Source organism: Tripterygium wilfordii, chromosome 1 (assembly GCF_013401445.1).
Source record: "Tripterygium wilfordii isolate XIE 37 chromosome 1, ASM1340144v1, whole genome shotgun sequence".
Taxonomy (NCBI): domain Eukaryota; kingdom Viridiplantae; phylum Streptophyta; class Magnoliopsida; order Celastrales; family Celastraceae; genus Tripterygium; species Tripterygium wilfordii.
This window is the reverse complement of record NC_052232.1, coordinates 8,846,540-8,871,166: the sequence shown is the minus strand read 5'-3', so window position 1 is coordinate 8,871,166 and position 24,627 is coordinate 8,846,540. Positions and strand designations below refer to the sequence as shown.

At 36.5% G+C, this 24,627-nt stretch overlaps 4 protein-coding genes across 10 annotated transcripts; 2 read left to right on the top strand and 2 right to left on the bottom strand.

Moving 5' to 3' along the window:
- Positions 1 to 3,177: 3,177 nt before the first annotated feature.
- Positions 3,178 to 4,081, top strand: LOC120003352. The gene has a single exon (XM_038852308.1). It carries the CDS (start codon positions 3,239 to 3,241, stop codon positions 3,653 to 3,655), a length of 417 nt encoding a protein of 138 aa, XP_038708236.1. The 5' UTR covers positions 3,178 to 3,238; the 3' UTR covers positions 3,656 to 4,081.
- Positions 4,082 to 4,714: 633 nt separating this feature from the next.
- On the bottom strand, positions 4,715 to 12,739 carry LOC119987584 (exonuclease 1-like). 4 transcript variants are annotated; one of them, XR_005465503.1, is made up of 15 exons: positions 12,414 to 12,738; positions 11,520 to 11,639; positions 11,014 to 11,137; positions 10,762 to 10,899; positions 10,427 to 10,636; positions 10,032 to 10,207; positions 9,860 to 9,932; positions 9,318 to 9,441; positions 8,495 to 8,634; positions 8,331 to 8,385; positions 7,888 to 8,234; positions 7,755 to 7,806; positions 6,651 to 6,873; positions 6,365 to 6,567; positions 4,715 to 4,834 (listed from the first exon to the last, which is right to left on the bottom strand). XR_005465503.1 is itself a non-coding variant. In XM_038832637.1 (14 exons), the coding sequence occupies exons 1-14, from the start codon at positions 12,572 to 12,574 to the stop codon at positions 6,486 to 6,488; spliced, it is 2,016 nt and encodes a 671-aa protein (XP_038688565.1). In that variant the 5' UTR covers positions 12,575 to 12,739; the 3' UTR covers positions 6,128 to 6,485. The 4 variants fall into 4 exon arrangements, 3 of the variants coding, with proteins under 3 accessions (XP_038688565.1, XP_038688466.1, XP_038688624.1); XM_038832637.1 differs by lacking the exon at positions 4,715 to 4,834 and having other exon boundaries at positions 6,128 to 6,567; positions 10,762 to 10,890; positions 12,414 to 12,739; XM_038832538.1 differs by lacking the exon at positions 4,715 to 4,834 and having other exon boundaries at positions 6,128 to 6,567.
- A 1,551-nt stretch (positions 12,740 to 14,290) lies between these two features.
- Positions 14,291 to 15,910, bottom strand: LOC120001329 (bidirectional sugar transporter SWEET2a-like). 2 transcript variants are annotated; one of them, XM_038849597.1, is made up of 6 exons: positions 15,765 to 15,910; positions 15,524 to 15,560; positions 15,191 to 15,407; positions 14,891 to 15,049; positions 14,666 to 14,785; positions 14,291 to 14,523 (listed from the first exon to the last, which is right to left on the bottom strand). In XM_038849597.1, exons 1-6 carry the CDS (start codon positions 15,823 to 15,825, stop codon positions 14,410 to 14,412), a joined length of 708 nt encoding a protein of 235 aa, XP_038705525.1. In that variant the 5' UTR covers positions 15,826 to 15,910; the 3' UTR covers positions 14,291 to 14,409. The 2 variants fall into 2 exon arrangements, with proteins under 2 accessions (XP_038705525.1, XP_038705533.1); XM_038849605.1 differs by having other exon boundaries at positions 15,524 to 15,583; positions 15,765 to 15,819.
- Positions 15,911 to 19,183: 3,273 nt separating this feature from the next.
- Positions 19,184 to 24,053, top strand: LOC120001443 (transcription factor GTE12-like). 3 transcript variants are annotated; one of them, XM_038849795.1, is made up of 11 exons: positions 19,184 to 19,339; positions 20,418 to 21,342; positions 21,511 to 21,574; positions 21,647 to 21,787; positions 21,874 to 21,938; positions 22,067 to 22,127; positions 22,219 to 22,302; positions 22,405 to 22,526; positions 22,641 to 22,707; positions 23,391 to 23,512; positions 23,609 to 24,053. In XM_038849795.1, exons 2-11 carry the CDS (start codon positions 20,524 to 20,526, stop codon positions 23,810 to 23,812), a joined length of 1,749 nt encoding a protein of 582 aa, XP_038705723.1. In that variant the 5' UTR covers positions 19,184 to 19,339; positions 20,418 to 20,523; the 3' UTR covers positions 23,813 to 24,053. The 3 variants fall into 3 exon arrangements, with proteins under 3 accessions (XP_038705723.1, XP_038705707.1, XP_038705714.1); XM_038849779.1 differs by having other exon boundaries at positions 21,647 to 21,790; XM_038849786.1 differs by having other exon boundaries at positions 19,193 to 19,339; positions 20,410 to 21,342; positions 21,647 to 21,790.
- The last annotated feature ends 574 nt before the right edge of the window (positions 24,054 to 24,627 follow it).

The window sequence follows — 24,627 nt, the reverse complement described above, 5'->3', positions numbered from 1 at the left end:
GATCAATTTACCCTTAATATGTAAAATATTTGAAATTTTATTGTTAAGTTTACACATACATATTCTCTTTAACCCCAACTTCATCTTCACACTCTTACCGATTTAATTTGTAAATCTCTCTAAATATACTTCTCTATCAAGTAGGACTAGATTTCCTGTAGAATCTTTGCTATGGTGTTGTTGGTTGTTGAAAGTGATCCAGAGTTTATGATCCAATTTTGAGTGGATTCGTCCCCACTATCACCATGTTTCCTTCTCGCCTTATTGAGAGATAATATGATGAACCCAGACTGGTTTCTTGTCTTTGTCGTCCTCGAACCACACTCCCAACGTACTGATTCTCCCAGCCAGTGAAACTGAGGAAACCCAACTCAAAAACATCACCAGTTGAGACCAACGTTTGGTTGGAATACAAGAAAGACTGGAAGAGAGGAACATTGATTTGTCAAAGTCAAAGGTGATTTATGAAGCTACTAGAAGAAGGAAAGATGAAATAATTATCTTCAGGCTTTGTACCAAAAACAATTCATGGTCCACTTTATAAATCTATGTCAAAAATGGTTGAAATCCACGTGTAATTGATACATAGCATTAGCGAGTGTGTAATTGTACTCCATGTGCTGATTTTGTGCTAAAAACTATTGAAACGAAAATAAATAAATCATGTCCGATTTTCTCTCCAGAAATAGGTAGGGTCGTGCTGTTTTTATTCCAAAAAAACGACAGGACCGTGTTGTTTTTCTTCCATAAAAACGACAAGGCCGTGTTGTTGGTTTTTTCAAAAACACGACAGGGTTGTGTTGTTTTTCTTTCAGAAAAACGACAATGTGTGTTGTTTTTTTTTTTCTTTCAGAGAATTCTGATGTAAACTTAGTCGTTTCTAATTAAATATATAAAAATGATATATTTTAAATTTTTAGTTTAAGGGTTAATATGTCATTATATACAAGGATATTTATGTAAACTAAAAGAATTAAAAAGTGGTGTAAAGATAATGTTTTTGTGGTGCGTAGATAAAATTTCCCCTAAGAAAATATCTTGTTAGTGGTTAAGAGTGAGTTTGGTCTTCGATGTGAGACAACACTCCCTTACACTTGTGGACTAAGTTATGTCAGACCCAACAAATGGAGTGGAGGTCATATCCAAGTAAAACAATCACTCCGATATCATGTTGTAAATCCACACCTGCATACACCAACAATATTGTCTGTTTTGAGTAGTCCGATTCTCGTGGATACATCGGACCCACAAAATTTTATTTCTCTTTAAACCCAAACAACTGGGCTAAACCCAACCTACTTAAATCTAAAAAAAATATCTTGTTAATGTTAAGGGATGGGCTTAACCCTTATAAAGGGAATTTAGTCTCCGTTGTTGATATCCAAATTGAAGCAACATTTGCTATCGACCACTCGTGGAAGCTTGAGTTAATTCCGTGACACAAACTAACTAAAAGATTTAACCTATCAATTACAGATGAGATTCCAGTCATTGTCATTCTGTTCAAGACATCGCCATTAACACAGGTACATGAATTCGACTTCGTTTGATCCGTACGGTTTTGTTATCCTGTGTCTGTCATCATGATTTTTTTTTTGAAAGACTCACATGCCACACACGTTATCCTATGTCAGTCGTCATGATTCTTAGGCCTAGAAAATATATTTTTTGTTTAAAAGTTAACCTTATTTATATGTCATTCGATTAGGTTACATCAACCTGATGCGATGCGGGATAAAATCTTATAGCTGTGCTAAACGTCTCAGTAATTGAGATCCCAATTTTAATTTTCATTCATATACCTCATCAACTAATATCATTTATATGAGACGTTTATCTTATTCGAAAGTCTTAACATTAACTGCACGATACCGACTTGTTTTTTGTCTGCTTCCGGAACATCCACACAAAAAAGAGAGTTAGACGTTAAAACACTTTTTCCTTTGGGGAGGTTTCGCTGTCTTCACCCAAAATAATTTTACAAAACTCTCTCGGACTTCTCATTGCAAAAGTACAAACACATGGCTTGCACGAAAACAAGTCCCGATGGCTTTTGACGTCACTTTCTGCCCACGTGGCGTGTTTTTAGTGAAAAAGGCTGGATTTGAATGGATATATTAAAGCATCCATAATAGATGCTTTTTAAAGTGCTTAAAATCATAATTTCTTGATAAATTTAGTGCTATATGTTTATAATGGATATATTTTGACACTCCAAAACATATGAAAAATTTGTAACTACTTCATATTTGAAGTACTTCTTGGTTCATGAATAATAAAGAGAGATGATGAAAAGAAAAAGAGAGATGATGAAAAGTAATAAAGAGATAACGAAAAGGAAGAGAGAGAAGAGGGAGAAAATGAGTATGGAGTGCTGGTTTAAATGTGTCCATCGTGAGTGTATTAGAATGTAGTATTTGTTAAATTGATAATTACATAATAATTGATGTGTTTGGAATGTAGATACAAGTGTGTCTGTTGTGGATGCTGCGGTACCTAAAAGTATGACTGGAACAGTAAGGCCCACCCCGGGCTCGTAGCATGAGCCGCCGGGTGCGCCGAGCTGGTGGATTTTGTAGCTTCGTAACTACGCCATTTACACCTCAATCAATTATTACCGAATATGTCTTGTTCGCATCACGCAACCATGTTGTAGTAAAATAAAAAAATTAACCACACAAAATGACAACTTTATAATTTTTTTCTCCCAAACTACCAACACGTGGCCTGGACTCCCCTGCCCTAGAGAATTTAATTACCAACTAATTAATAACTAATACCCTAAAACAAGACACATACATACATATGCCAAGCTGTGTTTCAATTTAATTTTAATAATAAAAAAAACCTGAATTAAGAGAGCCTAATTAGTCAACGCCAAACGAATCGAATATTTAGTAGCTTAAAGAAGGTAGAAGAAAGAAAATTGAAAAAATAAATAAATAAACCGTGAGGCGCAAGAAAAGAAGGTGTCTTAGACAGACGTAGCGTACCCCGGTTCATATTTCTTACAGAGCCGATTAATTAGTAATTACTTCAACGCAGAGAGAAGAAGATTTCTCTGATAAAAACACACGCAATGGCAATCACAAATTCAAGAGAGAGAGGGGGGGGGGGAGGTGGGGTCCGCAATCAATAGTAGTGTTTCTGTATAAGTGATCACTACAATACACATTCTTTATAAAACCCCCTCCTCCATTACTCCCTCCATAGTACTCTCTCTGTTTCTTACTCTCTAATGGCAGAGGAATTTCAAGAATCGGAAGTGATCTTCGTCCACGATTGTCATAAAACGACTACGTATGATGAAGAAGAAGAAGAAGATGCTAATCAGTACTTCAACGTGTTCACGCGGCATAATTTATGTGCATCTGGCGCTGCGCAGAAGAATAATAAGAAGAGCAAGAAGAAGAGTATATCGAGCTCGGAACCTGTAAATATACCGGATATGGCTCTGCGATTCGCGTATGGGGATGAGATTGAGGACGCTGAGGTGGTGGTGCCGCCGCACGTGATTGTGGGGAGAAGAATCGCAGGGAAAATGGCGTTCTCGGTGTGTACGGGGAACGGGAGGACATTGAAAGGGAGGGATTTGAGTCAAGTCAGGAATTCCATTCTCAGAAGGACTGGCTTTTTGGAGCCAGAGGCTGCTTAATTCAATCAATTTACTGCAAAAACAAAAATAATTTTCCTTTCTCCATTTTTTTTTCCTCTAAATTATGAATTGTATTTATCAATAGAATTGTCGATGCTAGATTTACGCCGAAGTATAAAATACCTGTAAAGTAGAAAGCTTTAAGAAAATGACGACACAAAATTTACGTGGTTAGACAACTTGCCTATGTCCATGGAGTCTGATCTTTTATTAGAGTAGAGTGTCAATAATCCCCTTATAAATGTGGGAATGATATATATTTATAGGTCTTGGGGGTTTGTCAGTTGATGCAGTTATGCCAGTTTCTAAGACAATTTAACCGTCTCTGGTAATCTTCTGTTGTAACTGCTCCTGTCTAATTGTAACAGTCGGATAACTGATCTGTCTTGGAACTGTTTGAATTGTCGAATAAACTGCTTCTTGATAAAGCTCTTTTGTCTGGGAGTTGTCAATCTTCTGGAACCGTACTGACATACATACGGAGTGTAGTAATTTGCTCCACAAGAATATAAAAGTTGAAATTAGAAGAAAAAGTTATCAATAATTCTAAGACTCAGAAAAATGTGTCTTTAGGAGTCATAGTGGCACGGCGAATGCACTAAACTCACAATAAATCATCATCTTTGGACTCCGATTATTTGTCGATACACCGATTTACCCTCAAAATTTCATTTATAAATATTTTCATTGTAAAAGGTATTGGGTTTTGTTTATACAACACTCGATTTAGTTATATCAAAAAGATGTGAGATTTTTAGTCTTTAACTAGCAATTCAAATGAGAAGACCAGTGCTGCAATTTCTCTATCAATCAACATTGTCGGTGTAATGTCTAATTAAATTATTCACGTCAAAACACAAATCATTTTGTTAGCAAATAAATAAATCAAACCATAGGCAACACTATTAATAAACAAAATTTTGTGAACCGCTGGTTGGAACCTGGAAGTTTGAAAATGAAAATGTATGCTTAAAGGTAATTGATTATGCCTCACGTGTCTGTAATTAAAGTATTTTTTTAACAAATAGTTGGCAAATTAAATAATTAGTAATAATGATTAAAATTATGACACTAATCTAATCATGTCCGGATTCTGAATGGAAACAAAGTCATTGACACCGAGGCCACGTGTGCAGCGGGAGATTCGGTGAATGATGTAAGTGCCACGTCGTAACTTGTCTGAGGAATATAAGACATTGTCAGCTCATATATTATACTTTGTTTTTTTGACAACTCAGCCAAATATTCACATTTAATCAATTATAAATAAAATTTATTTAATTATTTATTGTCGGTTTTTTTTTTTTTGCCTAAGAAGGGCAAATGTGATATGGCAGCACAGTAACTATAAATAACTACCGGATTTCCAGCTAACCCAGATTCGATTCCCACCAGGGTGGGCGATGGAAAGGGTGAGGGTGTAATTGACCCATGTACTTTGCCTTGCCTTTAAAACAAACTACAAAATACTAGTTATTTTTGTAGTCTTTTAGAGAAACTGCCAAAACATAGTATTTGAAAAGTGGGTACTTCAATTCTCATCTCAAACAGTGTAATTTTTTTGATAATCGAAAACGACATCATATAATTTTATCAGTGCGACATTTAATATATGACTAAACTCGTCGCATCAGACTTGTGTGCATCGAAGTTTTTCATTTAGTGACATGATAGGTTGGGTCAAAGCCTATTGCGAGGCCGCAAGACTACAAGAGTATTGCCTTCAGTGAGAATTTGATGAAAAAAAAACGCACATTGCTAAAGTAAAGATATAATGGACATGTTATAAGTCCAAAGGTTTGCTAGACTCAATAAGACACGTTTTAAAGCTGTGAGCTCTAAAAGGTCCTGAAAGACCCTGAAAGCCCTATGATGGATTGAGTTTGGACTTGGGAAAACGAACAATATCTTATAATAATAGTTGAGTTTGAACTAGATAGTCCATTACTGTTTCATAACAAAATCAAACTCAAAATCTTCCGAATCCATGGTTCAAGAAAAAATGAAGCCACTTAATTATGTGTCATTTAATTTGTACCTAATTTCTTTCAAATTAAAGGAAATGCCCTTCAACATTGGCATGTTGGATATTGAAATAATGTTATTTTCCTTCTCAAACAATCCATACCAAACAGAATTATGTGTACAACACAACATCAACAGTTGTATGAGCAAATGGTGCTACCATGATAATTATTGGCTTAATGATAGAAGATATTTTTTTTATTTAAAATTCCTCACAAAACGGTGCGTGTTTCTATCATCCCTAAAGAAGAAACAAAAACAAAGTAAGCTAATGATAAGGAAACTAAAAATAAAGATAAAGAGAGAGGGAAACGAGTTTGATGCGCTGCCTGCCTTCTTCCATGTTGAGTCCGATACGTGAGTCCTCCCGTCCCACACGCACCGGACAATTACACGACTCTCCGTCCTATGTTACTTTCTATCTATACATGGAGAAGAACATTGAAATACACAGCATTAATTCTTGTTCATTGCCAATCATTGTGTGTGAAGAATACAATAAGTCCTCTTTCAAAAACAGGAAGAAAATCATACAAATGAAGATACATGTAATGCAACTGCCCCATAACCAGTCATTGAATTGGGTCAGTACTAGATAGCAGGTGAAAAACTAAACATTACAACAAGGGACAACAACAAAAACAAAACACTAAAGCAATGAATAGAGAAGTGAAGAGGTTTTACTTGGTCACCAAACAAACAGATTCAGAGCTCCTGTGAGATGTCCTGCTGTGACAGAAATGAATAAGTTGGATGCTCAACTAAACAAAAATAAATTCTGCTTGAACATCTTTTTCTTCAAATTTCAGCGCCTGCGAGGTGCTAAGTCTGTCTTACGACTTTTTGGTACGTATGCAAACTGGCTGAAATCCACTCCATTGGTTGACCTTCAACCATAACCAAACCAGATGACATGTAATATATTCACTATGATGCTAAAGGCAAAGGTTAAATGAATAAATATGTTTACCTATTGGAGCAAGTGTTCCGAACATCTTTCAGCGGGGGACGGAGGCCACTGGCACGAGAACCAGAAGTGGGGCATTTAAACGAAGAGATCACTGAAACAAATCTTTCTAGTGACTTTTCTGCTATTTCAGAGTAATGACTCAAATGCGAAATATTACATCCAAACTTTCCTTCTTCAGTTTTTGAGTCTGCAAGTGGTTTTTCGAGGTCAGAAGCACAAACACCTGGTGTTCAGAGTGGAAAAAACAGCAGAAGTCATATTTTCCTTTCTTTGTTAAGCATTGGACTTTGACAGGACTTCCAGCGGTGGCATAAATTTATCAAATGAGTTACTGATAAGGTAGCAGAATCTACTCATAACAATATATGCATGTGGTCTCATGTATATTTTTAACTAAGCCGCTGCAATTTCTTGCAACTGAGATACCTATAATTCATGTCGAAGTTGGTGAATCTCTGTAATTCAGTCAAGTGGGATTCACATGATTATCATTTTGGTCCCAAATAGATGAGTAGCTATAATTTGCTTGGTTCATGAAATGCAGAGTTCAGAATTGCAATTTGCAGGCAATATGATCCCAACGCAAGCACAGCCCATACATCTTCATAGCTCATGCTGTACACGCAGAGACATTGTGTAAATAACATTTTGTTATGCGCAAAACAACCAGCTTTCTTTTCCCATCAACTTCTCAGGCTGTGGGGGACCAATCATGATATGCTTGGTCAGAACTTGCAAAGTAGCATCAATTATGACCCTAAGGCCTAAACCCTTGTGTCTCTAAATGCCCCAAGATCCATACTGCATTAGGATTGGCAAAACTGTAACTGTAATGTAATTAAGGCAGATGCATGGGCTCAAACTTCTTCAGCAATGCAGTGAAATCATTCTAACCTTCTCAAGATTACCATCAAGAAAAAGTACGTGGTAACTTGAATGATTGACATGCAAGTTGCTGATTATGAGGTTCTAGGTTGAGTGTATGAAAGATCTAAAGTATAAGAATAACTTGGTAAAGTAACATTCAATACATAAAAACACAGTTGCTAGAAAAATTCACAAACAGCAATTGAATAAACTAATAGTTTTGTAATTAACACATACCTCCATCTGGAAGGTATGTATCTCTACGCATGTGCTTGGGCTGCACATTTTCCTGAAGAGAATTCAAAAGGTTCACATATTAGCCAAAGAAGCAACAAAATAAAAAGGTAAGCACTAGAGTGAAAACATCTACAGTTTGGATAGAGTCATCTGTGGAGGACTTCCTTTTCTCAGTGCCCTTAAGGTAGTTTTGCAAAGCATTCTCAGGAATGCTATTTTCACAAATAGTATCAGAATCATCATGCTTGTTTAACAGTATTGCTTGTTCGCTCTCTTGATCATTTTCCACCACTGGCTTATGCTGAAAATAAGAACTCCTTACTATGACTTTTCTGGTATCTGTTCTTATTTTGGTTTCAACTGCAACAGGTGCATTCTTACAGTCGTGCTCCTTACGCAGAGCTTGACAAGGTTTATATAGTGGTTGCACAGATTGCTGCATCAAAGTATGGTCTTGGCCATCCTTCTGATCCACCAATCCTTTTGCATTCATGAACATACAAGGGAGTTATTATTCATACTAAGTTACTAACTAATTACTGAATTGGTAGATTCTCCAGGAGACAATATCCTTACCATGAATCGTAGATGCTGAAAACTCAGAATCGTCAGTGGCAAACAGAGTTTCCACCTAAAGAATGAAGAAAAAAACAGAGAAAGATGAAGGCGTGTTAAACTACAAATGATTGAAGGCACAAGGGAAGGATATTGCTCGCATATCCAGAGTTGAGTGACAATACCAATGAGCAGTTGGTGTTACAAGCAGCCTCTGGAGTGGCATGTTGCTTTTGAGTGAGAGAAAAGTTGTAAGCTGGATTTGGATGATTAGGTGATGTTCGAGGGGCCCTGAATTTTCTCTTTGCTTCAACAGAAGCAAAACCTTTAAGCATTAAGGAAAATTAAATTTCAAGTTTTCAATGAAACGGTAGAATTTATGATAATACCACTTAAAACTATTTTGGTAAAAACAACATATACAAAATTACTGGCTCTTAGTGCTGCCATGAGGTTTAACAACTATTTCAGACAACTCGCTACTCCATATATCAAACTATGTTGGCATCTCATCATTATGTAAAACTGCCATCTTCAACACTATGTCCAGATGTACTTCAATGCTAAGACCTTCTGTCGAAGGTATGCCAATGACTGTCAGTCCCTAAGTGGCAATACGCAAGCTCTTTTCTTGGAGGTCAAAAATTCAGTTAAGAAAAATATATTGTGCTTAGAATACTGAGAAAAGCCCACATTGGCCATGTATTACTTGGAGGATACAAGACAATGTGACCAGCCCTTGAATAACACAAATGTATAGTAATGAAAATGGACAGAGCATGTAAAAACTCAATGTCCCAGGAAGCATTCGTCCACAGGAAAAAACAACCCCATTTTTGCTTTCTTCTTGTTAAGGTATAGAACAAACAACTGGATCGCTAAATGATGACTGCAGAATGCACTTTTATCATAACAATGCTAATAAGTGTTTTTCAGAAAAGGAAAATCTCCAGAAATGATTTAAGAACCAAATATCCATCACCAAAGCTAAGGACTTCCCAAGGATACAGAAGTATTTGGTCAGAAGATTATTTTGCACAGGCAATTCTAGCTTTTTTCGTCCACTTTCAGGTACAGATACCTTGAATTGGGAAGTCTTATCCAGCACCAATTCAGAATTAACACTATCACCCTGTCATGACAAAGAAAATCCATAGGTACTGGTATTATACAATTGTAGATAGTAAATCCTAGACAAAACTTGAGTCTTAAAAGATATGACAATATATTAAACATATTTTGAATTTCCAGGAAGAACCATATATTATTATTGTTCAAACTTCAAAGATATAAGACTTGCATGGCTATGGTATTTTCTATTTGAATATTTCTTTTCAATTTAAAGTGTGTCAAATACAGAGATTAAAAATAGTTATATTTTCTTCCTCTAGTATGTTCAACTTGATGTTCTAGAGACTAGACCTAACAGGAAGAGATGTGTATGGAAGCAGAATCTCTGAAAAACTAGTTCATTCATGTCTATTGACCCAAAAAATCTGAAATTAATAGTCAAGAGTGATAACTGAGAACACTATAAAAAATGAGCGAACCTTGAATGGCATTTGGGTAAATGGATCAAGATCACCTTTTGCTATACCTTTAGCTACATGTTGTGGTATCGCTGTATTGCGGGTTAAGGAATCATATGGGGCATTTCAGAGACACTGCAAGGATAAGAAGATACCTCGACCCAGCAAAAAGAAAAACAGCTTAAAAGGATATGGGCCTAGAAAGTCCAAATCATCTCCAATGGTGTCGGAGATTTCTGATAGATGAACTATATCTTGACTTACAGGATCATAGACCCTTTGATGTTGAAAAGTTAGCATTGCTTTCTTGAATGATTCTTCATAAAGAGGAGGAACAGAGGCTGTGCTGTATTTCAAGTGCTTGATTACCTGAGGTAACCAACATTACGTGGTACATAACAGAAGCTAATTTTAAAACACAGGAAATAAAGCACAAGAATAATGGAAGGAAAAAGGGAAATAGAATAGCGAAATTATGCAAACAACTTGACACTCATTGTACCCATCTAGCTTGCATTTCAAAAGAGCTTCCTTTGGTCTACCTTGTTATGGGAACGCGGTTAAAAAATATTGACCTTGGAAACTTACCTTGTCGTAGCATTTGAACTTTTTAATTAGAGCATGAGCCCTTTTTAGTCCCATTCCTGGCAGTGACTGCAAATAATCACAACCACTAAAAATGCACATCTCAAGAAGCATTTCCATGGAGAATCCTGCAAAACTTAGTTCCTTATTATGTTGAAGCTTGGACTGGCGAAACTCGACACCTTTCCCAAACTTGTCCATTTTAAAGATTATCTGAATAAAGAGAAGGTTGGAGCACCCACAGTGAACACGCAAAAATACAATAAAAAAATGAAGTAAAAGAAATGCACAGTTTGCAATAAAATATAATAGACATGGCAACTGGCAAGACAACTCACTCTGGGACAGCCAAATGGTATAAGATCAGAATCCTCAGTAATAACTGCATCAACCTTTTTGCTCACAGCCAAGAAAGTCATTTGTGCATCTGCCTCATAAGGAGCCACAATGTGATCCACATTCTCCTGCTTTAAGACCTTCCACATTCAACTTTTTCAGTAGAGGTAACAACAATACTGAAAACTCAAAATCATAGATTCATAAGCTGATCAGATTGTGGAAACTAATTCAAAGATGATGTGAATTCGTACCTGGATTAATTCATGAGCAATCAAAGGCGAAATATCTACAGCCTTTTGATAGCACTCATAAGCGGCAGCAGAATTACCATTCATTTCGTGCTCAATGGCACGTGCAAGGTTTTCTTTCCTTGTCCTGCATTTATAGCATGTGTTACGTCTTTAATATCATATGTTTCATTAATGTTTGCACTTCGATTTGGCCCTTCAAATACAGCATTAACCCCTAGGCAATAAGATATTAAGAGTGCAAAATAAAATTTGATATTTTTAAGGTGATTGATAAGAACCTTTAGAGATAATGTGATATCTCACGGCCCCATAGATAACCCAAAACCCTAAAAGCTGGGCCAACCAGAAAAAGAAAATTGTATCCATGCTAGTCAAAAGTAGTTTTGATGATTTCTCATAAGAAGCACATAAATTGACTGCACATGAAAACTAATGAACAAACATTTTCAATATGCTCATCGCCAATTCAAGAATGAAGACAAGATGCCAAAGGATATGTGTCGTACCTAGCTCGCTTATTCTCTTGTTCAATCTTCATTGGTAGAAGACCTCCATCAAAGACAAGAATGGGTTTAATGCCATAGTGCCGTAGCAAGTTCACTCTGTGCATACAATACTCAATGTGCCTGCCAAATAACACAAATAAAATAAGCATGTACCTCCAAAGTCTTGTAGGCAGGAAAAACACTGACTTCCTGAAGTCCTTTAATGAATTGATTAAAGGAACAGTAGTATTGGACAGTGCGTCGGAAGATGCCACTTGAACTACTCTTCACCCACAATAGTTTCTTTTCATTTTGTCGCTTTTAGAGAGAAGCAGCCACAATTTTCTCAAGTACCTAAGCATATGGTTTTCGAAGGGTATATTTTGCTGTTCTTTTATAAAATTTTGGCTTTCCTGATTATAAAAAGAATACAAAGGTAGAATACCATGTTAAATGTGTTATATGCATAGAAGTAAATGGAGTGTGTATCAAACGAACTCCAATAGCCTATCTTGGTAAGTTCCATTAGCAGAGAAGCTTTTTTGGACCTCAAAAAGAGAAAACCATTGAAACATAATGCATACAAATGGATAACAAGTGAAAGGATGATACCAAGGCTTTAGGCTTGCAAATCAAATTCACAATATAAGGACACCAGTACAGAAGTATTCACCCAAAAAAAGTCATTAAATTTTCAACTGCAGAATTCAAATATACATAGAGACGTAATTTTCCAGGCTGGACATTCACAAAACGCCTAACAATTATCCTGCAATCACCAATACAGAAGTTTTGCAGGGTTGGACACCAAATGAGAAATACCCAATACCCCAAACCGATCAAATCTTTAAAATTTTAAGCTACAGATATACATTGATGGGTAACTGCGAAGAGAGAGAGAGAGAGAGAGAAGACCTGGAGGTGGGTAATCCCTTGCAGAGCTCTCTGCTGCAAGACAAGGCGCCTTTGTGGAGCCAAGAATAGGTGTCGACGGCCACCGAACAACCCTCCAAATCCTTGATGTGGAAAGGTACCATGATTGATTTCAGGAGAGGTAAGAGGCCTTGTATCCCCATTGTGTTTTTTCAGCTTTTTCTCCCAGTCTCAATCTACTACGCTCGGCCGATGCCCTAATTTTGTATCCAAATCGGCATCTAATCTTGGCTTATTAGATATTCCATTTGCGCAGAAATTGAGAGTGGCGAGACCGCGAGAAGCCAGGCAACACATTGCCCAAAAACACGAAATGGCGGGAAGCGTGTAGCCACACGCTCTACGGTGCGACTACTAGTTGTTCAAGAATACAGCGTGGCATCTTTTGCCATGTCAGCAAATAAGACTGTAACTTCGGGTGCGACTACTAAGTGGACTTTCAAGGATTCAGCGTGGAAGTCAACTTGTGCCATGTAAGCAAATAAGACTGTAACATGAGTTTTTGGGTGGGGGTGGGGGCTGCTGTCGTTTTTTTACAACAGCCTCCGTTGTAATTGCATTATAACATAGAGTAAATTTTTTAAAAATTTCAAAATATTTGTATTTTTGATCATTTATACGAATCCAATGATATATTATTTGTCCGAAATAAAAATCAAATTCAACATAAAAAATATATAATAATTTTGAACCGTTGAATATAAACATAAAACTTTCTATATCTTTTTTTTTTATGAATTTGATTTTTGTTTCGAACAAAAAATACATGATTAGATTCGTTAAACAAAATACTACACATTTATAATTTTTTTATTATTTTTAAAAATAATATAAATGTGTAAAATTGTTATAGCGGAAGCTGTTGTAATTTGATGTACAACAGCCCCCAATAACTCCTATAACATTCGGGTGCGACTACTAAGTAGACTTTCAAGGATACAGCGTGGAAGTCAACTTTTGCCATGTCAGCAAATAAGACTAACATACGAATCCAACAAAGGACTTCGGCTTTAGTGGTGCTGACATAACGGAAATATGCCAACGGGCATGTAAATATGCTATCCGCGAGGATATTGAGAAGGACCTGGAGAGGTAGAGGAGTAAGAGTGAGTGTTCTGAAGCAATGGATGAAGATGTTGTGGAAGAAGTGCCAGAGATTAAGGCATCCCACATTGAAGAAGCCATGAAATATGCCAGAAGGAGTGTCAGTGATCTTGATATCATTAAATACAAGGCTTTTGCTCAAACTTTACAGCAATCCAGAGGTTTTGGGCCTGATTTCAGATTCTCCAATGCAGAAACAGCGCCCAAAGGTTCGAACTACTTTGCATCTTCTGCTGATGGTGATGAAGTTGATGATCTATATGACTAGCTGCTTTTGCTTATCATTGGTTCATATTGCTTCCCGGAATCCCTAATGAGTTACTGTTATTTTACTTGTTTTTCCTTGAGAGTTCCAATTACACTTGATTATTGTTCTACCATATAATGTTGCAGAAGGAAAGAGCTGTAATGGAATTTCAAGATCTAGTTTTCTCAATGAAATTTATACTTTTGAAACTACAAACTCCTATCAATATGGTGCTGGATGATCACAGGGATGGCCGTGCCAACCGTTAAGTTTATAAACTGGTGAGAGTGTCTTCTTTGCTGTCAACTAACATAGCAAATAACTTCCAAAAGTCTCACTGCAGTAGAGTGATTCATACAAACAAACATCTAACTGTTTCTTTTACAGACAAATCTTTAGGAAGCCAAAACAGAAAGTAAGAAAATAATCGGAAGGAGCAGCAGAGGTTGAAGGGGATGAAATGCGCACAATAGCGAACGACATTTGAGCATTAAGAGCAACCGTGCTGTCGAATTCCATATCATATACATCAATCATCTTTGATTTCATTGCCTACTTCTCCACTACAAAAATAAAAGTGGACACAGCAAGCAACCAACTATACCATGTTACTACCAATGAATTTATTCATACATATTGATCCACCAAGGGGTCTTTCAAGTCTTCGGAAACTTTACTGCTGTAATAGTAGTAGAGTATCAACTGAACAATCCCTAAAATGGTTCCAATTCCATTAGGTATCTGCAACCAGAAAGAAAAAAAAACAGGGGCGTGATTCCTGCTACCAAGGAAGTAAGAAATTAGTTGGCATATAGCAGCAGCCATTTGTAGTGATATTAATAAGCAAGTTCTATAAATTGTTCTGCAAGAATGTTGTACTTACATAAATGAAAAGATCGGACTTTAAGATTCCGTAAACGAAGAATGAGAGACTCATGAGGAAGGTTGCAAAGGAAAGATAAAACGGCATGTATTCAACACTTTTCGTTTTAATCACCAAATTCTGTCATTCAAAATATGCAGAACTGTACATTAGAGAGCATGAAATTTGCCATATAACCATATAAAGTTCAAACAGCAAGAACATATATGTTTGAGATGAACTTACAATAACTAGAAGGGGTGAAGCAAACATCGAAATAAGAGAAGCGACGCTTAAGTATCCAACGACCATCTGCCTCTCGTGGGGGTCTAAAAATTCAAGGCTCATAAGCACCACCAGAACAAATATTGCAAAAACTGATATCAACATTCCTGACATCTTTAGCTGTAAACAACATATTCATGAACATTAAGACAACATGATATCAACATTCCTGACATTTTAGCTGTAAACAACATATTCATGAACGTTAAGACAATATACTCGAAATCAAGTGCCGGTAAATTTAGAAGGAATCATAGTTACCTTCTTTGCCTTGTCTGCGTAAATGATGAAGATGGTAATATATACAAACTGGAAAATAGCACCAATCGAGTTCACTGTGGCAACCAATATGATACCAGGTGACACAAAGGGCATGCCATACCAGAGGCTTATCAAGCAGTTCAATAGAGCATACATGTAAGGTAATCCTGAAAACTGTTCTGTTGACTGATTTCTGATGATTCTTCTAAATGTTGGTCTGAAAAACCCCCGAAAAAAAAAATTAAACAGAATCAACTTTGTAAAATAAGAATACCCTTTTAGTTTCTCTCTGATTTTATCGATTCAGAAAGAAAAAGAAAAGATGAAACTTACATGGGTGACACAAAGAGTACAAAGGCAAAGATGTTCCCTGCAAAGGATTCCATTACAAAACTACAATTCAGTCATCAAAAGCACCAACTCCAATCTCATCTAAAGGGGAAGAAAGTCCTTCTTTTAAGAATCAAAGTAATGAGAGTCATAGGTTTTGCAGAAATCTAGAGGTAATCAAGCAATCATCTTAATATAGGAGTGGCATTATGTGGTTGATACAAGATACAAAAACAGTTGTTACCCGCAATTCCAGCAGCATCACTGCAAGCAAAATAAACAGAAGATAGTCCAGTCGGAAGCATTTTTTAGTTTCTTCTTTCTCCCTCTGTCTCATACCCTTGTAGCTTCTGTACATAAATTCTAAAGAAACAGACTTCCAGTTATATATATATATATACAGATTAGAACAGTTTTAGCAGGTGGTCTATAGTATATCAGGGCCCATGCAATATATCTAATAAAAGCGTGGGTAATGTTGAACCTCACAATGCCATTAAATTTGACTCGTAGAAAAACAAAAAGGACAAGAAAATCATCAAGTGGTCTAAAGTTTACAAGACTTTAGTGGTATATAATGTAGAAGATGGACGGCAAGTGGGACCAGCTTACCTGGAAAGATCAAGGCATGTTGGAGGGACCACGTATATATATATATCTTGTATGATAAATAGGTGAGAATTTCATCACTCACATGTGTATGGTAAAGATTACCTTTGCAGATTGCCGCCTAATATTCACCTGGATGGTGATCTCCAAAAGTGTTTTTTGCTTAATTTTCAACATGTATGGGTGGCTCTATTTGTCTGCTGTCTTCTTTTTTTTTTGGTTTTTACTCTTTGCATGATAATAACCAGACCTTGAAACAAATTAGTGGTAGTGGTCTTCTTCTCATAGGAAAAAAAAATCTCTACCAATAGTAACATCACACACCCACTTGATTAGTGTCATTATTCATGAAAATAACATTTAGAAGTATATGCTTGTTTGAGTAAAGAATATGCCTTTCACTAGGTGGCAAAAAAAAGCGGCAGCCTTTCTGCATTTCAATGCTCTTTTAGATTATTTTCTCTTAGAGATTTGTTTGTTAATGAAACTCTTTACTGCAGAGAGAACTAAAAAACAAATTTTTTGAGTAACAATCAGAGAATGTGTGCCAATTCCTTGCCCCTAGCTAACAGACAGCAGAGCTGCAAGTTTGTTGCATCTTCAATCATGACATTTTCTCATCTATCACCCACTGATACATTTTCCCATCTTATTGACATGACTAACATCTTTGTTTTTGACTTATTTAATGGAAATATTCAACTTCCTTGCTCTTATCAACAAAAACACCAGTTTTCAAGCCCCTTCCATATGCTTAGCATTTTAAACTTATGTGCAGAAGGGTGATCCTATTATTATCTTCTTTAAGCTTGTTGAAGATTCTAACTCTCTATATAAATGTACAGTGAAGAGAAACACGCCATTCAGCGAACATCGAGATAAGGATTGTTAGGAGAGGATGATTGTAGGCAAGTTAAAGGGTGTGCTGCATTTGTCTGACCAAAATTCTCAGTTTTTTGGTTGATAGAAGTAAAATTCTCAGTTTTTTGTTAAACAGTCCTAAGCGTCCATCTTTGAGGCTACTAATCTAAATAACCAATCTGTTGAGTCTTTGGAGTGCAATGACATTTATCAGTAGCACACCAATGGTTTTCACCATGGAGGCATAAAAAAACAGAATGGTTTCTAAAAATGTATGCAAAGATAACAACTTTGAGGTTTATTGCTTTTGGGTAAGACACCGGTCGGGTTGGCTTTTGCATAAAGTTCATTTAAATTACAATGGGGAAGTACAATTTTTTCTTTATAATTCCTACTGTTCATATAGCAAATTGTCTTCACAATGATATATCAAACAGGTTAAGAAACAAGGGCCATCATATTAAACTGTAAAGACAAGAAATAGAGGAAAATAGAGTAATAGAACCTAATCATATAGGCAATCATCTTCTTTACCAGCTGCAGAAGATACAAAGTTGTTCAAACTGTTGGGGGCTGTTGCTGCATTGGAGAATCTGAAATCTGCCCCAAAACCTCTAGATTGCTGTAAAGTTTCAGCAAAGGCCTCGTATTTCATGATATCAGAATCACTGACATGCCATCTTCTCCCTTATGCATTGTAATCCAGCTACAGTGCAGAAGAGCAGCAAGATCAGCATCAGAGAGCTTCATCTTCTCGGAGTGAAATCGACCATATCATCCATAAATGTAATGGAAGAAGCATTCTTTTCGGCTTCTTCAAAAGCCTTCCTGCGATTCCTCTCGCTATCTCCAGCCATCTTGAACATAACCTCAGGTCCATTGATACAAATAAAGAAAGCTCCAGTTTCATTAGCAATAGCCCTTACAATCAAAGTCTTCCCAGAACCAGGAGAACCATAAAGACGAATCCCTTTTGGTGATTTAACCCCAATAGCCTTAAAAAAGCTGTGGATGCCTTAAAGGCAACTCCACCAACTCTCTTATCTGCGCCAATTGCTTCCCTCTTCACCGGCTCCTCCAAAGGCAGTATATGAACCCTCTTTCCATATTTAATATTAGGGCAGAAATGCACTGAAACCACATCCCTAAGCCAAACCCTCAAATTCAACCCTACAACCCTATTCATCCTTATCTTGAAATCCTCAGTGGATTCGTCGGCACTGACGGTGCAGAGGGTGTCTCTCTTCTTCTCTTCTTTCGCTTGCTGACGTTGTTTTCGTCACTTTGATTTCTCCTCCTCTTCTTGTTGTTTGAAGCAGAAGAAACTTCTGCCTGATCAGTCACAGAGACAGAGCTGCAAAAGCAGAGTATTTTTTCTTTAGATGGCTCTGCCTAAACAAATTTCACGGTATGAAAGCAATAATATTTTTCAGCCAAAAAAATTATATATAAATACAAGAACATGAATGAGAACTTTCCTTGTGGATGATAACAATGTGAATTGTTAGAGTATATAATGAAGTTATATTTACTTTTAATTATTGTCCAAAGAGTCATGTAATCATGTTTATATTTTTAATGATACTAATCACAAAACGAAAATATCGACCATTTTTTTTATATCTAATTAAAATTGCGGTCGCGTTACCTATCCCTAACAAATTTAGTCAACGTAATACAACGAAAATCAAAGTAATTAGACAACGTAATAACACAATTTAATGTAATTAGATAACGTAATACTATTATGGCCGGCTATGGAATAAATTATTAGGGATACAAAGAGTTTTTATATTATGACATGTTATAAACCAATTTGCATCAGTATTGTATAATATAGTTCGATGTTATTCAATGTAATTTGGTGTTGTCTGATGTGTGTAATTTCTTAAGCTTTTTAAGGTTAAAATTTATTCTCACCGAATATAATGTTAGGATGCTTGTCATTAATTTTTCTTTTTTTAGAAACGGAGAAGGGGATTGAGCCCTGATTTTCGGGATCCAACTAATCGTTCGGGTGTATATTATTAATCTTCTTACTTATTAGATTCTCTAACTTAATAATCATAAATTAATGTTCTTTATTAGTTATTACACCGCCATAGCGAACTCGCGGAAATTACGGGTGTAAATTGCAAAAAATCTTATATAAAAATCAAAGTCCTGCGTCATTGATACGTCAGAGATAAAAACCTAGAAAGGGCGAGCACACAGTATAGTTTAGTGTCTACTCGCTCTTAAACCTCCTCGCTTCGGTTTTTTTAGGGTTTCACGATTCTGGGGGACATCGCGGTTCTCTGTTCGGTCGATTGCTATGTACGATTTGCGAATCGAAGGAATCAGGTTCAGGTATGTGTAATTTGGGTTTATGATTTATTATGTCGACGACTCGTAATCTTAATTTGAACTTGTTTACTTCATCTGGGTTACTCCGGCGTGGTGATCTCTCTGTCCACTTGTTATTTCTTCTTCTTTTTCTTCTTGTGGTGTTTGTGAGCTCAACTGGAGTTCGATTGAATTCGTGATTTACAAGTTCTGATTTTGATACAAGCAAATCAGATTCTGGGTTTTCTTCGGTTGCGTCCAGATTTCTTTCCTAGTCAAATTTTTTTTGGTATTGGGTATCTGGGTTTGGGATATTGAGTTTCGCTTTGCTAGAAGAGTAGAACGTCTAGATTTTGGTGGTCCTTTTGTGGTCTAATATTTCAGTCGACTCTCTAGTTCCCATGTTGTTTTCCCTCATCTTAGTCTTATATGCCCTTATATTAATTTTATTTCTTAGTCTTATATGGCCTTATATTAATTTTATTTGCAAATTTTGAAAAATTTGTACTAATTGTAATCCAGTTGATATGTATTACGTAACTGCAAAATTACATCCTTGTTTTATATTTGCGTTTTGTTAACTTTGTGAATAATGAAGATAGGGCTTTAGGTGCCTGTCCTAGAGATAAAATGAGAATTACTCGCAGTAATTGCCTATGGATGCTATTATATGGTGTTGAGAAAACCCGTTCCTTGGTTCAGTTTCTTCGATTTTTTTTCTTCTCTGTCTTCTTAAGAATCGAACTCTTTGGACTTCCCTTCAAATCATTATAGATTATGTATGTTTCTTGTTGTTATATTATGTGGCTTGTGTTATTTAGTTCATTGATTGCTCTTTAAGTGTATTTCATGGTGAGTGCTGTAGAATTAAGAGATCATGGCATCATGGGTCTATTGGTTATTTATGATTATTTAAGTGCTATCTTTTACCTTCTATTTTTGAGCTATCTGTTTTTATCGAGTATTAGGCAGAACTGGTATAATTTGATAAGATTATTTTGATTCTTTTTTTGCTGTTAAATTTTTTGTACTTCTGTGGGCTTTTCTGTAGCTTATGCATATTTTCAGTTCAATAATGTGTATCTGCTTCCAAGTTCTGCAGGTTTTGAAAAGTGTGATTATAAGGAGTTTGAATTTTCAGTTTTGGGGTATGGCATCGTAAGTATTTAACTGGAGGTAGTGGTACTTTCAGTTTATTGGCTTCCACCATGATTGCTGCTGAAACTGTACTAGCAAAGGGGAAGCTGAGGATCAAATTTTCTTCGAAAACAATAGAAACTGTTTCTGGAACAAGGTCCTGTGAGGATGGGCAAAATTTGTCACGTATAGATGGAGGGGATAAGTGCTGTAACTATGGGAGCAATCAATCCAAGATGATTAAATCACACAGTGCTGTGATTTGTTCCTCGGTGAAAAAGAATTTTGGTGGTGACCTACCTGAGCTGAAATCTAATATAATGGCTGCTAAAAAGCGTGGACTGCCCGGGGAAACCGAGTGTCAGAGGGAGAAGAAACAGAAGATGGATCGTGCTGTGACTCAGCAATGTGCTGCCATTCTGAAAGCTTTGATGAGGCATCCAGCTGGTTGGGTTTTCAATGAAGCGGTGGATCCGGTGGCATTGGAGATTCCTGATTATTTCTCGATCATATCCAAACCCATGGATTTGGGAACAGTTAAATCGAAACTGGATAAAAACATGTACTTTGGCATTGATGAGTTTGCTGCTGATGTAAGATTGACCTTCTCTAATGCAATGCATTATAATCCTCCCTCGAATAATGTCCACAAAATGGCAGAGACGCTGAAGAATATTTTTGAGCTCAAGTGGAAATCTGTTGAGGACAGATGGAACTGTAAAAGACCGAAGTTTGGACTGGGAAATGTTTTGAGTGGTCATGCGAAGGAAGTTTCTGAGGCAAGACAAAATTGCCCTGAAACATCTCATTTGAGTAGCAGTTTATCAGCCGATACGCCTAAGTCAGCTGAAGGGAAGACAATTGGAAAATGTGATGCAAAATCTGCAAAAGTGAGTGTTACCAACTTGCCATTTTTTATTTTCATCAGATTTGCTTATTGGCACTAATTTTGTTAGATCTGGTATGTATTTGGTGGATTTGTACAGTCATTTTTATAATAGTTTTTGCAGTAAGTGTTTGCATTGCTTCTCTATCTTACTTGTGTTTACTTCTTTTAGGTGAAGCTTGCTAAGGTAGGTCAGAACAGCAATCGCAAGCCGGTAGAAGAGAATGTTTGTGAAGGTATGGAAATGGCAGTCTACAGTTTCTGCTTTATTGCTCTTTACTGGAGCTAATTCACCATGTGTCTTTTAGGCAATGACACTGTTAGTAGACGTCCTTGTGGCTTTGCCAATGCCAAGCCATCAATGAGCCTTGTTGTGTGCAAATGTTGCACTATGGGGAGAAATACTTGTAGATGTAGCCTTTCTGGTGACTCAGCTCGTGCATCCTCAGGTGGTTGGTATTTTCTTTCAACATTCTGCTTTGGTTGTGATCAATGATAATTTTAGCTGACTGATTTCTTTTTCCCTTTGTTGTAGACATTTCATCTGAAATATCAGTAGGAGGAGATCATCGTTCAAGCAATGCTGATATTTCCAAAATGGTATAAATATTTTTTTATTTCCAAACTGGTATAAATTATTCATAGGGAGGGTGATTTGAGCCACTGCACTTAGTTCCATATTCCATAAAACAAGTGGTCAAGCCCCTCATCATCCGGCTTAAGTGCAGGATTGGCAGGCAAAAAAGACATCAACATCACATACAAGCAAGTCAGATGGAACTTCTGATGGTGAGTGGCCTTTCTCGTTTGTTGTATGTGATGTAAGGACTTGGTACCCGATGTTGTGAATATTGATTATGTTGCTGAAATTGTTCTAAAGGGGCTGTGAGTTCTATTGAAGATGAGAGTTTATGTCCTAGTTCTCAACTTACTATTTCTACCACTGATGCAACGTCTGTGGAAGGTCAGTTTATCCTCAAAAATTTAATGAATCATGTGAAAGTAGCTGCAGGTGTTCCGCATTCGGCTTCATATAGAGTGCCTTATTCTTTTTTCTGTGGTTCAGGATGGGGAACTTCTGTATATGATTTAGAGTTATCACCGAAGAGGGCTCTTCGTGCTGCAATGCTCAGGAGTCGTTTTGCAGACACTATCGTGAAAGCGCAACAGAAGACCCTCCTTGATCAGGTAGTCCTTTATTCCTTTTTGGGAATGTTTTCCATTTTATATCTGGATGTCAGAACCTTTTGTGGTTGGTTAGTTTCACATATTGCTCATACAATCCCTCTTCCCATCACTTAGGGTGATAAGGCTGATCCAGTGAAGTTGCGGCAAGAGAAGGAAAAACTGGAAAAGAAGCAGCGTGAAGGTGAGATTTATGCAACTTCGCAATTATTTGAATTTTGAAGTGCCTAAAAAACTTTGCTGGTTTTTTTCCCGCATTTTGAATATCCCTAGCTCTTCAATGTTGTCCAACCTTGGAAGGGGGTTCCACGTTCTGAAAAAAAAGAAAAAAAAAAAAACAATGCCAATTTAAAGTTGATTAAAACAATCTTAGCATTTGTCAGACCTCACAACTAATACAACAATGAAAGTTTTTTTTATTTTGAATGCACTTCTACATATTTAATTATTTATTTGTGACAGTCTGCATTATCGCATGCATCTTGATCTAGTCAGACCTCGTCACAAAATAGTGGTGGCTGTGAATTTGGTGGCTTAGAAGTTATATGATGGTTTTAGATTTGTCTTTAAATTGCAAATGAATGAGGAACCTATTTTTAGGCGTCAAGTATTTTCAATCATCCTCTTATTTAGTAATAGTCCTAATAGGTTTTATAAATGTTAAAAAATATTATGGTACTAATGGTTGCAAATTTGCAATACATGCTGTAATGCGAATGCTTGTTTCTAGAAATTCGGTGGATGAATTTTGTTACACTTGAAAGGTCTTGAGGTTTTATCTGAATGTGGAAGGAAGGTCTGACGTTATTTTGTCCTTTTGAAACCCATTTACTTCTTTCTAAAATATTCCCTTTTTGACCCATTCAGAGAAAGCTAGGATTGAAGCCCAAATTAGGGCCTCTGAGGCTGCTGCTCGAGAAAGGCTAGAAGCAGAACTGAAAAAACAGAGGGAGCAAGCTAGGGAAGCAGCTCGGGTTGCAGTTCTGCAGGTTTGGCCTGTTCCTATACCCAGTTTATCACACAGCTGACTTTACAGTGAGTGGCTTATTGATTTCTCTTTTTTTGCCATCATATACATTATACAGATGGAAACAACGGTTGAAATGGATCAGAATGTGTTGATTGAAAGAGAACTCGAGACGCTTTGCGGATGTTCGCTATTCGAATATGCCCGTGTTGGGAACCCATTAGAGCGATTGGGTTTGTTTCTGAAGGAAGATATCATGATGGATGAGGAGCAAATCTTGAATCCTGAAGAGGAAGGAGAGATTTTTCCTGAAATGTTGTGAGGTCTGATTTATCTCTTCTACTCAGTACTTTTCTTCTGTAATATAGTTGTGGTGGTAGGAAAAGTAGTTGTACGTCAGTTGTAAATGAACTGCATTATGAACCACATTTTTTTGCAGGGATTTGGAGGATTTTGTAATTATTCATTAGTTAAAACTTAAAAGTAGAGTATAAAGACAGCTATTGATCCTGTATTCTTGTGGCTTTGAAGAGTGAATGGGCAATTGTATGCATTTACTGATACAACAGTGCGAAAAGAAGGTCCGACATCAAGTTTTCAAGAGTAGTAAGGAAATGCAATTGCAATTGCATCAAGTTTACTGATACAATTGCATTTCCTTACTTACTCTTGAAAACTTGATGTCGGACCTTCTTTTCGCACTGTTGTATCAGTAAATGCATACAATTGCCCATTCACTCTTCAAAGCCACAAGAATACAGTTATGCATTTCCTTAGTTTCACTTTCGTCTTTAAACTTTTTTACTCTTAACTTTGTTCAATTATTGAAAGGTATTTATTTCGTTCTTCAAATGAGAGAGTAGTCGAAAAAATTCAACGTGACATCAATTTGGCATATTGAAGTAATCTTAGTTGGTAAACTTTTACAAACAAGAATAGTATTATCTCTAAACTATTAATGTATAGCATTTTTAGTGCGTAAATTATACAATAAAATAGTTTAAGGATTTTGAAGAGTCGGGTATTTTAAGATTTTGTGAGATGACAGGTTTAAAATTTAAGCCAATTGGGATAACGGGTGTAAAAATTACTCCTATAGTTATAGAGATGTCATGTATGATTTTTTTTATATCGGAA